Below are 15,838 nucleotides of genomic sequence, written 5' to 3' on the forward strand. Positions count from 1 at the left end.
TTCCCAGTTCTTGATCTGTCCACAGACACGTGCAGTTTGGAGGTGAAAGAGAACCAGGTTGATACGCGACCTCTTGACTGTGACCTTCTGCGGAAATATCATCCATCTGAGTTTTGCTCAACTCTACCAGCGTGCGAACCCCGAGCTCTTAAAAGGAAGCAGCCGCTGGGGAATGGAAAAGACCGACTGCTTTACCGAAGCCACCTGGCGTGTAAAAGAGCGGCGTGGGCTGTCACTCATAAGAACGCGCTGGTGCAGCTGAACGAGCTACGACCCGGTCTGCGGTATGAGATCGTGTCAAAGAGTGGCCCGCTGCATGCTCCGGTGTTTTCCGTGGGTGTGGAAGTGAATGGTTTCCAGTTTGAAGGCGTAGGACGGACCAAAAAGCAGGCAAAGATGAGGGCTGCAGAACTCGCTCTGCGGTCATTCATTCAGTTCCCAAACGCCTCCCAGGCGCACGCCACTATGGGGAACTTAACCAGCGCTCGTACGGATTTTACAGCAGATAAACTGGACTTCCCCGACTCTTTACTCAAAGAGTTCGAGCCATCACTGCGAGAAAATGGCGACCTCATGTACTGCAACACAGCCAAAAAGGCAGTTTTCTCCAGTATTTACGACCGCAGACGACTCGTCCGACTCACACTGGACTTGGTCTCTTCCACAAGTCCAAAAAGACCAGTACTCACCACCTCACTTTTTAAACACCTCAGCCCTGTGCTGCTGCTAAACGAACTGCGACCAGGACTCAGGTACATGTGCCTGACAGAGAGAGTTAACGGCAGGCCAATGAGGAGCTTTGTCATGGTGGTTAGGGTGGAGGGGAAAGTGTTTGAAGGGTGTGGTCACAGTAAGAGGCAGGCCAAGGCCCAGGCAGCAGCAGCCGCCCTACAGGACATGTACAACATTTGTCCAGGACCGGAGGGGAGGATCATGGGTCTTCAGGGAAGCAGAGCCAAAAATCAGCTACCTCAGGTGAGCAGGTTGGCCTTCTCTTACAGAAGTCTTTTGATGAACCAAAACAGGAAGTAGACATAATCAGATGTTTAGGGCAGTGAGGAAAGAAGGTCCAAGGTTCAGGGCTGACCAGAAAGTGTATACATATGGAAGACAAATCTTCAACTCCTACTGGTGTACAAAACTGAAGTCAAAATACCTCCTGAGAGATGGATGTTTACATGTTGCATGTGTGTGTCCTTCCGCTTTCACTGACCAAAATACACATTTAACCAATTCATATCAGACACTCACAGTTATGAAAATGTCAATGACGCTTGTGTACATTGTTTTTGTTGAGAAAAGCACCACAATCTTGAGCATTAGCACGGCGTTTCAGTGTTGTCGGTATTTATTTTGCAGTCTTTTCAGATGTAATATGTGTGTAAAGCATCAACTAACTAACTAAAAGTAAATATTTCAGGAAAATGAACACAAAGATGTTTGAGAGAAACCTATTTGACGTGTATTTTGATGTTGTAGTTCACCCCATGTCCCATCTGTAAAGATAGAGGAGGCAGAGTTTATGACCTAGGGCTTCTGCAACCAGCCCAGCCCACAACATGTGAAATAAACCCATCCAGTCCTTTGTTTGTGGTCTGTATAAGTCTTACAACACAGAGAAAAATGTTCCGTTTACAATGTGCTCTCCTTGTGATGTCACAAGTTGGATTGTGGTAAAGAAATCCCTTCCCCTCCCCTGGTATCTCCACCCATTGACTCCACCCCCAGCCTAGAGCAAAACTTTTGTGCAGGTCGGCCATTTTTACTCTCGCTACAGAGGAGTAATGTCTACTGGGAAAACTCAGGGGGGGTCATTGCATTTAAAGAGACACACACACCAAAACGGAGCGTTCTGAGAGAGCTGGTTTATACAGGGTCACAAACCCCCTCTGGTGCTTGATTCATGTTATATTTTGACCAAAGCACAGCACAGATGTTTCATTTAGGCCACAGGAGACTGTTTGAAAAGGTGGAAAAGGGGGATAATGTGTCCTCTTTAAGTCGAGAAATAGGAACACTGATGGGCTTTCGTGACACAGCATTACACAGATTTGTAGCTCAAGTTGAAATTCAAGATCTGAAAGATTGTCAGCTGCATTGCATGCAGGTATCTGGTGAAAGATGATATCAATAGTCGACAGAGCAACGTTGATAGGAGCCGTGATGTCATTACAGCCGATTGCGTTCCTCCTGCTTTTGCTCTACACAGACTTTTTTTCAGACCGGTTTGTCTAGTCAGCACTTTAAATCACTCAGAATCAGTGGATCAGTAAAGTCTTCAGATGTTTGAGACACCTCTCCCTCCCTTTGAGACATCAGCGGTGACGAGCAGTGACTCTGAATTCGCTCTTTATCTCTTTAGCTTTCTCCAGCACTTTCTAAATGGTCTGGATAAATGGGGCTGAGGTGCTGCCAAATGGAGTGTGCCGCACATCAGCATGGCCGTCGTGTCCCGAGGCCCCGAGAGCTGGATGTTGTCCTGTACACTCGTCTGTAGCATCCAAACAACTCCATTATGTCTCAGAGAATCGTCCTCGACATCTTTGGTTGTCGCACTTTATGAAAACAAGAGGATCTGCAAAACAACGTCTTCCAAATATGCAAAGGAACACGGAGATGTTAGGCAAACATGGAGATACATAATAAAACCCTGGGGGAGATTTATGCACAGAGAGCCGGATGATAACATTGTGGACAAAGAAAATACTTAAATGCTCTGAATTTTCCTCCTCCTCTTTTTTTTTTTTTTTACTTTAAAAGCCTCCCCAACTGCTCATTTAACATCGTCCCCCCCTCCAGTATGAACTGTCTGTCAGCCGGCGTGACGCTTTAATGAACATTATTACAGCACATTAGGGATGAAGGAGGAGCGGCAGCAGACCAAGGAGATTGAGGTGGAGCGAGAAGGCGGTGTGAAGAGCATAATAATCCGACAGATAATTGTTTAACACACTCATTACACACGACCTTGTGCCACTGTCAGCCAGAAAACGTCGAGCCAGAGAGTTTTGCTCCAGAGAAACACCTGCTCTTGGAAAAAAAAAAAAAAAAAAACGGGTGCCACATAAAATAGTAAAGGCGTTTAAGATACAGGCTGTTACACACACAGAGGTCATGTCTCGGTTATATTTTCAGGAGTTTTAGGTGGTTAATGACATGAAGAGTTGGGGTTTTACACATTCACATCACGAGTTATACTCTGATCACCATGATGACTTCAGAACATTTTTTTTTTAACGACCTTGTGAGTTTTACTTTGTTTCTTATCTTCTTTGCACCGGATGTTAAAGGAAGGATGTGCAAACTTTTACACATAAATACAGCAGAAATCCAGTATGTCTTCTGTAAATGTCTGCAGAAGAACAATAAGTCACATATACACCCATTAAAAAAAAAAGCATTTTAAAGCAGAAATTAACATGTTTACAGCCTGGTACAAAAAACAAAATAGGTCTGATTGTCGTTAGATTGACTGAAAGTTAGACTGAGACAGCATTTCCAGCATAGTGGCTGCTGCCGATGAGCCTCCAGAGCCCCCTGCAGGAACAGATGGGTGATGTCACTCAGGCGTCGTCCATTAATATTTACAGTCTATATGGTTGAAACACACATGCTTCAATGATCGCTCTGTTACGCTATTGGTCCACAGATAAACATACTCACTGTGTATCCTACAAGACATTTTGTCAAACTGTTATTAGCCAGGCAACTTAGCTAGCCATGCTACGTACGTGTAGACCAATCTGATGTCTTACTGGCCAACATGTCACTCATTTTGAAGCATTTTGCTGCATCTGAGGCGAGGGGCCTTTCTCCTTCTTATTCCCGCCCCTCTCTGCTCCACTTTTCCTTTTCTTGTGACCGTACATTTCCCACGGCGATGATGTTGTGATATTGCTTCTAAAAAAAATGGGACAGTGGTAATAAAAGACTTGAAAAGTTTTTAAATGCCCCCCCCCCAAAAAAAAAAAATGTTGTTTATAAGGTTAACTGGCAACAGTTTAGGGGCATGACTCAGGTAGACAAAGGGACTCTTATGGCGTCATTTTTTGAAGACAGCAGCTGGGACACTGCAGCATCTCGCTGAGCTCAATAAACCAACCGCCAGAGTAGCACTTCCATCTGATGATACGTATCTTCAGAGAGGTCTATTCACTCATTCTTGCTGTTCACATTGACCGCACACAGCATGCAAATTAGATTGGGCATTCCACCAGGACATGTCCCGGTGCTCCTGACGTTCAATCTGAGCCCGTATACAGTAAAGCTTTGAGCCTGCCAATTTGTCAAACCTTAACCAGACATACATGCCTGCCTCATGCAATTAAAGCTGCATAAAAAATGGCATCCAAACAATATTTGTGCTGGGTTTTTTTCTGAAAGGGACGATCATGTTTAAAAGTACAACAAGCACTTAAGTTTGGAAAACCAGTGAAAGTCTGTTTAATCCACCTCCAGCACTCATGGCATTAATTATTTGGAGCTCATCTTGGCTCAATTCGGTCTGTCAAATATTTTATCTGCTGCCTCCAAACTGAGGGAACAGACTGACAGGCTGAGCAGTTTTATAATATTTAAAATATTCAGACAAGGTGAGACCGGATTATATTTATATGATCATGTCAAGAGCATCACAGATCCTCCTTCCATTGAATCTCAATGTTTATTTGTTGTTCTTTGCTGCCCCTCGTGGAACATTGTTGACCACCGCTGCAAATTGTAGTGAACTGATGTCTTCCTGATGTCTGCCGAAAGAGTGACAGTCCTCCAAAAGATATAATTAGGCATATTTTGACATGTAGGAGTGCTTTAGGGTTTTCTTTGCAGACTGGAGGAGCTCAGAGTGAGAAACTGTTGGACATCATTGACAGACTGTCAGAGATTTTTAGCAAACCTGTCCTGGCAAACGTCACAGCTGCTGGTGATTCCTTGCAGACTGAGTTTGAAGGTTTGCTGAGTGGTTGTTTGAGGCTGGGCAAAGTAAGGAAGAAAAAGTCAGAGAATCCTCCGGTTCAAATTCAGTGTCAGAAAGTAGCATCTAGTTTCTCCAGTTTGTTTTAAAGAAAATCGTGAAAACACAAAATTAGCAATACTTTGAGTTATTTTGAAGTAAAAAGAGACATTATCACGTAGAAAATGCATTTGCAAATTCTTGATAAACTGCTAGTAAAAAGATTGACCTTTTCATTTTGGTTTATGTTATATTATATGTAGAGATGGGACCGATCTAATCTTATATCTGTACCAGGTCTGATATTGACAAAATGAACATATTGGATATCGGACTGACGGCGTCGATCCACATCCCAGATCAAGAAAGATGGTTGGGCACTTCAAAGGCCCCATTCTTGCTCCATGTCCTATTGTTTACGGTGGGAAGGCAGGCTCAGAGGGCAGAACAAACACCTAGCTGTGGGAGTGTCACCCACCTGGGGGAGGGGCTACTGCCCTTTGTGATGTCATGAAGGGAAAATCTCCAAACAGCCTGTTTGAGCACACATTTTCTGAAAAGTGGAGCAGGCAAAAGACAGAGAGGATGGACTTTTCTCATGATTGAGGGGTTTGTAGACAGACTAGTGAAGTGTATTTTGCATAATATGTGATTTGTGAAGAAATCACAGAAAAAAAGGTGCACCACATTACTGCAAAGCATCTCTGAGAATCAGTCTGTTGGGTTTTTTTTCTTCACAGTATCAAAGTAAACAGGTGATAGCTGACTGACTGTACATGAATGAGTGCACACCTAAAGTTCTGTCGACGCCTATTGAGCAAACTTAAAAAGGTGCCAAATTGTGAAACAAAAAGCTAAAGAAGGCAGCTAAATACCTCCACTGAAACAAAACACATTACCATCCCCCTAGGACAACAGGAGAAAGAAAAGAGAAGACAATAGGTGTGACAAACCTGCCTTTATACTTCTGTAAAGTGTGCTTACCACTTCTTCTACTTCTTCTTCTGCAGTTTTTTGCAGAGTCGATCTCCAACCTGGTGAGAGAGAAATACACCGAGCTGACGGACAGTTGTCCCTCTACCTCGCATGCCCGTCAGAAGGCGCTGGCAGGAATCGTAATGACCCGAGGTAAGTGCTGGGTTAGGAGGACACGAGCACTGCTGCTCCAACTATGACATTATTTTCTCAGTTTCAGTCGCCTTAGTTTCCTGTACACAAACAATCAGAGTATTGCAGAGTTACGCAGTCACACCAAAGCACATGTTTGTAGTGCTCATGACGGCCACACAGAAGTATAAAGCAGGGCTTAGAAATGCTCTGACCCAGTCGTCTTGAGATCAAAATTTGTCCCCAGTTCAAAGACGCTCACATTCTAGCCCTTCTCCCGTTTTTTCCTTCAACTTCGACAACATAATGTTCCACTTCTGCCCAACACATCCCACCTTCTGACAGGTGCCATTGTGAGGAGATAATCAATGTTATTCACTTCACCTGTCAGTGGTCAGAGTGTTATGGCTGATTGGTGTGTAAGTGCAGTCCATTTACCCTTAACACTGAATTCTCAGTGCACTTTCAGGGTCCATAATGACACATCATGAGTATAACAGTGGAACAGATCGGGGGCAACTACCTTCAAATGTTTCAAATCAAAAGAGTTTTGCTTCAGTTAAAGCTGATCCACATTTTATAACTCACATATTGTGTTACAGTGATGCATGCCAAAATTAAATGTGGGCAAAGTTTAAGATATTGAGGTATGTTGGAGTAATCCCAGGATGAGCCTACAGGGGGCGCTAAACGTCTTGTTCTGCAAATCAGGCGATAGTTCCCCAATATGAAACCAAGAATTTCACCAGACGGCTTCAAGCCTCTACGTAAGCCGCTGAAACCTTTCACATAGGTTCTTTTCTCCCAGCACTGGAGAGCAGCCCTCTTCTGGCAGCCCTGCAGTGTTCTGCTTCCAGAGAGCTGGCCAATGAAAGGAAAGTGGGCACATGGAGAGGGGGGGCCTTAAAGAGACAGCCGCTGAAACGAGCCGGTGCAGGCAGAGGCTGAAACGAGGGTTTTTACAGATGCTAGTATCAAAAAAATAAAGAACTTTTTGAGTTGAAAATCATGTAAAGCTCCTCTGCAGCAGTTGTTCTCAACTGATCGAGCCTCAGGACCCACCAACTACTCCTTCATGGACAATCGCGACCCAAATTTCTGATATTTTTCAATCAATCAGATTTTATTTTTAATTTTTAAAAATAGAACAAAAGAAACTGAATAAAACAAGCTTGTTTAAAAAGCTCTTCAATTACTTTTTTGGCAGCATTTTTCTTCCAGGCACACATTCGCGACCCACTGAATACAGCTCCGCGACCCACTTTTGGTTCCCAACCCACCAGTTGATAATCACTGAATTAGATGTATTTTAATTTTTTAAGTAGAGGTTTGGACCACGATTTTACAAAACATGATAGATAAAAAATACAGAATGAAACCAGCATGTTTTAAAAGCTCTCCATAAAATATTTTTCTGGCCCACTAAAAACGGCTCAGCAACCCACTTTTGTCTCTCTATCTCCAAAGAATGTGATGTGATGGTTGGACATTTCTTCGCTGTTCACAGCTGTTGTCTCTGGAGAGTCACTGAAAGTTTAACATGAGGTGGAAAATAATGGCAGCCTGCTCACTATTAATGCAAGCCCAGCAAACTCACTAACTTACGCCCTGAATAAAAAAACAAAAAACCACGGCACACACATCGGGGAGCTATGGCTAAAAGCTGCTTTTGTCTTAGCTCTTGTTCTTGATTCAAAAAGAAAAGGAAGCATCTCTCTTAATTGTGACTTTACATGATACTCAGTCAATGAATCTGTGACTAAAATAAGGGAGAAACATCTCATACTTTATATTATTATTTAAAAAGTGTGGATGGAAATGTTTTTGCTTTTCTTGATTCGAAGCAATCAGACGTGTGCAGGAGCGTCTGAGTCCCTCCAACATAAAAATGAATCACTGCAATACGCACAAACACTTTACCTCAAATTACCCCGCAGATCCAGAGGGGAGACAGTCATCCTCGCCGCCGCCCTGTGAATCTTTGATGAGGCCAGATTGCAACACAAAAGCCTGTTTTTGAGACATCGGAGTGATTGTTCCGTCATACACTTTTCATTACCCCGTCCCAGCCTGTTAACGTTCTGCATGTCATCGACGGAGGAGAGGAAATGTCTTGTTTTCCTGTTCTGAGAGTCAAATCTTTTAACTGCTTCATGTTGAACGTCTTGTTCCATCAGACAGGCGATCATTTTCCTCAATCTGTTTTCTGAGACTCTCATCCGTTTTATTTATTTTTTTATTTTTTTTTAGGGTTTGACCTCAGATCCGCACGGGTTGTGTCTCTGGCCACAGGGACAAAGTGTTTGGACTCGGACAATGTGAGTGACCACGGTGGGACGCTCAGAGACTGCCACGCCGAAGCTGTCAGCAGGAGGGCGCTGGTTCGATTCCTGTATGCTCAGCTGGAGCTTCTGCTCTGGTACGCACCTAAACCCAAAAGATTAACCTCCCTCCTTTATGTCTTCAAACTAAACCATATGACCTTTTAAATAAAAGAAAATGAAGGGATATTGTGTTTTTGTCATTGCCAGATGAATCGACATTTGGTGCTTAAATGATTGAAGTATTTCTGGCAGCAGGGTGGTGTGTTTGATTTAAAATTGCAGAGTGCTTTCATGGTAAATTCAGACGTCACTAATTGCATCAGTCTGGCACATGCATAATTTCTATAATAGCTTCGGACAACAAATGGGGCTGTATTGTTTTAGGGCTTTCACACGTGCAGAAAACTCCTAAAAAACTCCAGGAGGAGCTGTATATGTGGGAACGCAAACAGCTGAGTTTGTCCTGCCAGACCCCCTAGTATTTTTTCTGCAGCAAGTCTGAGTGAGCTGATGTGAGAATGCAGCAGGATATTCTCCAGAGAATTCACCTCGAGCCAATAGGAGGGGAGAGTGAAGTTTATATACTGTGAGTGATGCACGGTGCATAGAGTGTATACACGCGATCACTACGATCTCCATGCAAGTAATCAAACGGCTGCATTACGTTTTCTGTTCTTCAGTATGTTCTTCTTCACTCTTTAGTTCAGATTGATATAAAGGCAAATATTCTCATTATGGCATCATGTAGCGGGCTCTGTTCCTTCGTTCCGCTTCTTCCACATCTTTTTTTAACATCATGTCTTACCTCAGGAGACCCCCCGCCCTCCCTCCTGTCTGACAGGGATAGTCTGCCGCTGTGAGGTGCATGTGTGAACAGCCAGGCCAGGAGAATATCCAGAGCATTCAGGAGTGCAAATGTAAAAACGGCTTTCTGAGAAATGTGCCAAAAAAGAAGCCTTCTACAAAACACGAGAAATATGTGCAGCTCATTAAAGTTGTTTCTGAAGAAAGCAAAAATGTAGAGCTAGAGCAAACAGTCTGCAAATACATTGATGAGTCATATGTGGGCATTGCAACAAAAGTCTTCCAGGCCTGTAATGCTTTAGGATTTAGGCATTGTGGAATAAACAATTCCGATAAGATTTGGGCCACGCTTTGTCAGGTTTCTCCCGCTGTGTGGGAAAAGATTATTCCAGACATTTACAGTAACCAAGTGCCATGAAATCGTCTGAAAACTGTTTCGAAGTTTATGTTGATTTCTTTCCTTATTTCCTCATCTGAAGTAAGCGAGCAGATTGTGCGGAACGATCCATCTTTGTGCCCAATAAAGTCGGCAGTGACTGTGGTGGCAGCAACAGCGGCTTCAGATTACAAGATGGCGTCCTCTTCCACATGTACGTCAGCTCGTCGCCGTGCGGAGACGCTCGGCTCAACTGCCCCTACGAGACCACAGCTGCATGTGAGAAGATGATGGTGAAAATGATGATGTCACTCTGGTGTTTCATATTTCTACTTTTTGTTTCATAACCAACATGTACTTATTCAAACTGAAATACCTTTAATTAATAATCAATTCGTTCTGCTGCTAATAATTTGCTCAGGCAGTTGCATTTATTTTTAAAAGATGAAAACACTTAAGCTCAGTGAAAACATGAATTTATAAATACCAGAACTTCAGGCTTCATTAGGCAGCTTTGTCAGTGTTTATTCTTTTTTCTGTTTTCCTCGTGACAGTTCGCAGCTGCAGATTTCGCTGTCACCTCAGGGTGAAGGTGGACGGAGGCGAGGGGACGCTGCCTTTTACAGCACGAAGAGCCAATCAGAAAAGGGATGGTGTGGCACTGGGCAAACCTTTCGTCACCATGTCATGCACGGACAAGATGGCAAAGTGAGTTTTTAACCCACCTTTGAAGGTATGTAGTGATATTTAGGGCTCTTCAGAGCAAGACTATTACTGACATTTGCCCGTAAAAGTATATAACAGCAATTTAGATGTACAGTCCTTCAGTAAAGGTTACTACATACTGCCATATTCTTTTAATGCAAAAAATACAAGTCCCAAATGCCATATGCCATGATATGCTTAAAGGCAGGGTTGGTAATTTTCTAAAACTAGCATTCCCTCAGCGCTTCGTCTGCACCCAACCCCTCCCCTCTGTGCTCCCTCTAAAGCCACGCCCCCTCACTGACATGCACGAGCGCCATTGGTCCAGAAGTGGACCTCTTTGAGTGTGGGCTCGTGCATGCATTGGGTAGAGAGCGAGCAGGGAGACAGGGAGGTGTCTGATTGGTTCATCAGATTGGTACCTCGTGGCAGACATTGGTTGAAGTTTTTACAGACTTACAAACTGATACAGATGACAGATTTTCTTTGTTCCTTTTTCAGAGAACATGAGTTATTAATTTCTGTCAGGACCTAAAGACAATTTTAACCAAAATCTTACCAACCCTGACTTTATCGTGGTAAAGTTTTATAGTGGTTAAAAAGTTTGAAATATGCAAACGTCCGCTTTTAAGGGTGAAAATAAGCCTGAAGAAAAAGGTATCCAGTAAGAGTAAAGGTTTATTTTAAAGGTAGAGTCAGTGACATTTCCATTCCAATACAACACAACCTTCAAACCCAAGCTATCCCACACTAGCACAAGCTAACCACAGGTGTTTGGCACAAAAAATATATCAGGCAAAAAATATTGTCAATATATTGTTTTTTTTTAAGGCATGTTTGTCTCAACAGGTGGAGTGTTTTGGGCCTCCAAGGGGCTCTCTTGTCTCACCTGGTGGAGCCAGTATACCTGCACAGCCTGACGGTGGGGACACTCAGCCACACAGGTCACCTGTGCCGGGCCATGACACGACGCCTCGCACCTGTCAAGCACCTACCATTCCCATACAGAAGACAGCAGCTGCTGCTAGGCTGTAGGTACAAGTGAAGTCTGGAAGTATCTGCTTTTACATCCAGTTCAATTTGCACATAAAAGTAGAGAAGAGCAAACTTTTTTTGAGTAAAGGTAACCACCTACAGTCATATTTCTTTCACTGTTGCTGCTAATTATACAAAAACTACAAGTCCAAGTCAAGATTTATCTGACGTTGCAGCCAGTGTCAAAGATGAGAAACGCTGTAGAAAATGTTTGTAAAAAAGTTTTACAAAAGCAGACATCTCTAGAAATTAAACCCATGTCAATTTTACAGGGTTGAAAAAACATAAGAAAAATGAATCTGGCAAAAGCAATTAACAAGATTCAACAACAAAAGGTTTATGTTAAGAGGACATGAAGGCTAAAAGCTTAAACTAGCTGCTAGCTGTTTTTAAAAATCCATTGCAGCAGGAGATTAGTACACTTACAAACATGTAGACATTTTTAAAGGTCTCTGTTTCCACGGCAAACCTCCTATAAGTGCCCCCTCCCCTCCCCCTCGATTGTTAAAATATCTACTTTGTGCTCATCTGGAAAATTCATGTACTTGCTCTAAGTGCACTCATCCAATTTAAACAAGAATTGGACAGAAGTTGAACTGACAGCTGAAAAGTCAAAGAATCACAAAAGCATTAACAACTCATCCTGCTTATCCGTCCAATAGCTGTTTAGACGTATCACTATGATGGACTTAAAACTAGTGTTTGTGATACCGTGCTGTTCAGTTCTCAATCCATCCCTGTTGTTCCTCTTTTTCTGCACAGGTCTGAGCAGCAGGGATGTGCGGCCGGCGGGGAAAACGCCGAATGTCAGTGTGAACTGGAGCTGTGGCGATGAAGCCTTGGAGGAGATTAGCACTTCCACAGGAAGGAAAAGGGACTCAGGGACGCCGTCACGGCTCTGCAGGCGCTCCATGTTCACCCGCTGGCAGAGGCTGCAGCAGCAGGTGGGTTGGAGACTCTTAAGCCGTTTTCACACTTGCACAAAACTCACAAAAATTTTTCAGGGTGAGCTGCATGTGTGAATGCAAACAGCTGAAGTCTTCACTTGGAATTGATCCAGAGTTTCTCCTGCCAGCCCCCTGGTATTTTTTCTGCAGAAAGTCCGACTTAGCTGACATAAGAAAGCAGCAGGATATTTTCAGGAGAATTCACATTGAGCAAGTGGAAGGGGGTGGAGACATTTCCATTCTATTTCAAGACTATATGCCGTTGCTATTAGCATTGATATAAAGGCAAATATTATCTTTATAGTGTCATATAGTGGACTCTGGTGCTCCTTGTTGTTATTTGCACATCATGTCTTGCCTCAGGAACACCCCTCCCCCGCTTCCCATCCATCAGGAAAAATCTCCCTCCATGATCGTTGAGTTGTGAACAAGCAGATCAGGAGGGTTTCATCGACATTCTTCCTGAAATTGTCAGGTGTTCAGGTGTGCATAATTTTAAAACTGCTTCAGAGACCCTTAAACCTTGTGAGGAGGAGGCTCAGGCTGAGAGGGGATTTGACTCACTCTGCTGCTACATGAAAAATTGCTGAAGATGTCATCATCGAGGCTTCTTTATCACGGCGCTTGAATGCTCTTTCAGTTGCCTGGTGGGGAGATAATGAGATATGACATTGTTTGATCAATTAGTAAAGCACTATACAAATCAGTAATAAAGGCTTTTTGAGTCTTATAGATTGAATTTCTCATAACAAGGATGTTCAGAGGTCTACAAAATTAAATTGGCACATTGAAGTAATCTTTGTCTTAATGAAAAAAAGAGAAAAATACCCTATAATTATCTTTTTGAAAGCAGGGATTTAACTTCCTCTTTGAGACTTAAATATGTATGCTGAGAGTGTTGCATTGGACCAGACGGCCTTGTTTTAAAAATTGATCGCGGCAGAAAGAGTCATAATTATTTACAAAAGCAACTGGACTTGATGTAAGTAAAACTTCTCTGAATATCACAAGGAAGAGAGGATCTAAGAGAGTTGTGCACAGATGACAATAAGCTGGATGGCGGTGCAGTATTTTGAATTACTTGAATACTTTGGGAAACTTAAATGAAGGGAGGCTTGGGAAGAAAAAAGCTGCAATTTAGCAAAAGGAGGGACAGGAGAAAAAAAGTTACATCTGTGAATCTAAAGTTTAGTCATGCTTTTCCTACATTGACAAACAACTGCTGTGTAACATAGTGAATTTTATCGGGCATCATTTTAAGGTTGTTGATAAGTACAAAAGATAAATGACGTTTTATTTGAGCAGAGAACTCATAAACTCCAGTGGTTTCAGTATCTACATTTTGATTTGAAAGAAATTACTGATGCTTATGTTAAAATTTTTTTGGTAGCTTTGGTAGAATACCATGTTTTATGTCTCTTTTCTTTTTTAGTTGAATGGACAGATATTGGGCGCAGAAGCCACTTCGAGGACATACTCTGGTTCCAAGATGGCTGCAGGACAATACCAAAGGGCGATGCAGCAGTTCAACAGCGCTTTGCAGAGTGGAGGGTTGGGAACTTGGCTCAGAAAACCCCAAGAACTTTGCAACTTTGACAACCGAGCATGAAGACGCGTGTTAAAGGTTAAAGGGTTTGGGAGGAGTGTATGTTTTTATCAGTCAGTATTTGGCTAATACAAAGAGTGTGGCACTATTCAGTGAAGACAGTTGGGAAATTCACCTTCATCAATCTGTGTTTTATTTGAGAGAAAAATACTATTATGCAATTGCACACAAAAGCACACAGAGGAGCAAATCAAGTTGGGGAAAAACAGGAGTTAACTTTGTTGGTGTTTAACGTTAGTTCATGCTGCTTGAAAGGCTTTTGCAAGCATCACTGCAGCTGCTGAGCTATAATAATAAGTAAGCAGTTCATTGTCTCATCATACAAACTGCAATTAATGACAGCCTCTTAATACTTGGCTGATATAGAACACTTCTTAGAGCTTTATTTTCTCCCACCCAGCGAAAACAGTAGTCAAAATTGGCAAACTGGCAGTGAAATATCTGCAAATTATCACAAATATAATCAGTTTATTAGAGGGTGAACTGTAACTGTTTTTTATAAGTTGACAAACACTGACCAGTGTTCATCACAATATTAAAAAAAACCCTGCAATTTAGACTTTTTGAAACAACCTGGTGGGATTTGAAAGCTAGCAGCTAGGCTAACCAAATACAATCTTGGAAAAAGGGAGAGCAAGATTAAACATGGCATGACTGTTTTATCGTCCCGGAGGAAACACATACGAGACGAGACTGACTCCATAAATAATGGATGGTGAAAGGTTGCCCTTTTCAACCCACTGTGAATAGCATTTGTTACCCAAAGATTACCCACTAGGACCCATTCATCCCATTAAATATTGCTTGTTTATGTTTGTATACTTTAAAGGGACCTTCACAATAATAACAATGTATCAGCCTTATTGTACAAGTGAGCAGAGTCTAAAATGTCCCCACTTTCCTGTGGGGTCCTCACTGTGGTCGTGTTAGATATTGGTCCTCACAAGCACCGCAATACAAGAGCACACACACAGAACTCGTTATTGTCCCTCAAGAGTACATTGCACTGACTTGTATCATTTCCCTGGTGACTTACCTTAACTTCATCTGTAACCACTTTATCCAAAACTGTACCTCAAACTTCACCAAAAACCAGCTAACGCCCTCCCAATATTAAATGGTTTATCCTGAGGGGGCCTGCTTTTTGTTCCTCAATGGGTGGTGGGTCCCCACAATGTCTGTGCGAGCAAATGTATCTCACCCTTTGTGTGATTATCACAACATACCTGATGAATGTAAAGCTAAATCAGTTTCATAAGTAACAACACTTTCTGGTTTCTAGTTTCTTCTTTTTGTCTGTTTTTTTTGTTTCCCTTTGAAAAGTTGTGTTCTCTTGTTTCAGTGACATATTCAGTATTTGAACTCGTGTTTAATTTTGCTGATGGGTTTTCCATCTTCATTTAATCAGTGTTGTAGAGTGCAGGAGTGCATGAGGCTCAGGGTTGAATGCTTGCTGCCACCTAGAGGAACATTCAGTACATTGCAAGATATGGAGCCCATGATTTGCTGAAGGGATAGATTTTTACATCTCGTGTTTTGTTGAGCCTGTGCTTCATTTTTGTCCTTTCATTTCTCCTTTTACCTCTAAAAAACATTTATTAATTTAGTTGTTACAAAGTCTTACCGTATTTCTTCTTGTTTGTCCCTCATTTATTTTAAAGATTTTTTTCTGAGGCAAGGAATGTAACAGAGTACTACTGAAAGTTGCTGGTGTTGAATGCTGTACACTTTTATTAATAAGAATGCAGAAAGGATTTAGTCTACATTGGTCCTGACTATTTTTATCACTGTGAATAAATGATATTATTTGTGTTAATTTCTGTGTTTGTGCATCCTATTTCACGTTACAGTAAAGTGTGCCAGACCACTTCTTCCGTATGTAGGTCTGAGCTGTCGGTCCTCGCTCGGTCGTCGGGATACATTAGGGTGCGTTCACACCTAGCATTAAGGCTTTCCCCTTGTTATCACCCAGGAAGGATGTTA

The 15,838-nt window shown here is 42.3% G+C and overlaps 1 protein-coding gene across 2 annotated transcripts in view; it reads left to right on the forward strand.

Moving 5' to 3' along the window:
- LOC109999618 (double-stranded RNA-specific editase B2-like) overlaps nucleotides 1–15,429 on the forward strand; it is a 28,544-nt gene extending 13,115 nt beyond the window's left edge. Inside the window, exons 3-10 of one of the 2 annotated variants that reach the window (XM_065953564.1) lie at nucleotides 26–975; nucleotides 5,962–6,079; nucleotides 8,309–8,477; nucleotides 9,666–9,841; nucleotides 10,117–10,270; nucleotides 11,117–11,298; nucleotides 12,065–12,246; nucleotides 13,682–15,429. In XM_065953564.1, coding sequence (XP_065809636.1) covers nucleotides 26–975; nucleotides 5,962–6,079; nucleotides 8,309–8,477; nucleotides 9,666–9,841; nucleotides 10,117–10,270; nucleotides 11,117–11,298; nucleotides 12,065–12,246; nucleotides 13,682–13,858 — 2,108 coding nt within the window. In that variant the 3' untranslated portion in view covers nucleotides 13,859–15,429. The remainder of the gene's footprint in view (nucleotides 1–25; nucleotides 976–5,961; nucleotides 6,080–8,308; nucleotides 8,478–9,665; nucleotides 9,842–10,116; nucleotides 10,271–11,116; nucleotides 11,299–12,064; nucleotides 12,247–13,681) is intronic. The other variant, XM_065953566.1, reaches the window with a different exon arrangement.
- Nucleotides 15,430–15,838: the final 409 nt, after the last annotated feature.

This window comes from Labrus bergylta, chromosome 4 (genome assembly GCF_963930695.1).
Source record: "Labrus bergylta chromosome 4, fLabBer1.1, whole genome shotgun sequence".
Lineage (NCBI taxonomy): Eukaryota > Metazoa > Chordata > Actinopteri > Labriformes > Labridae > Labrus > Labrus bergylta.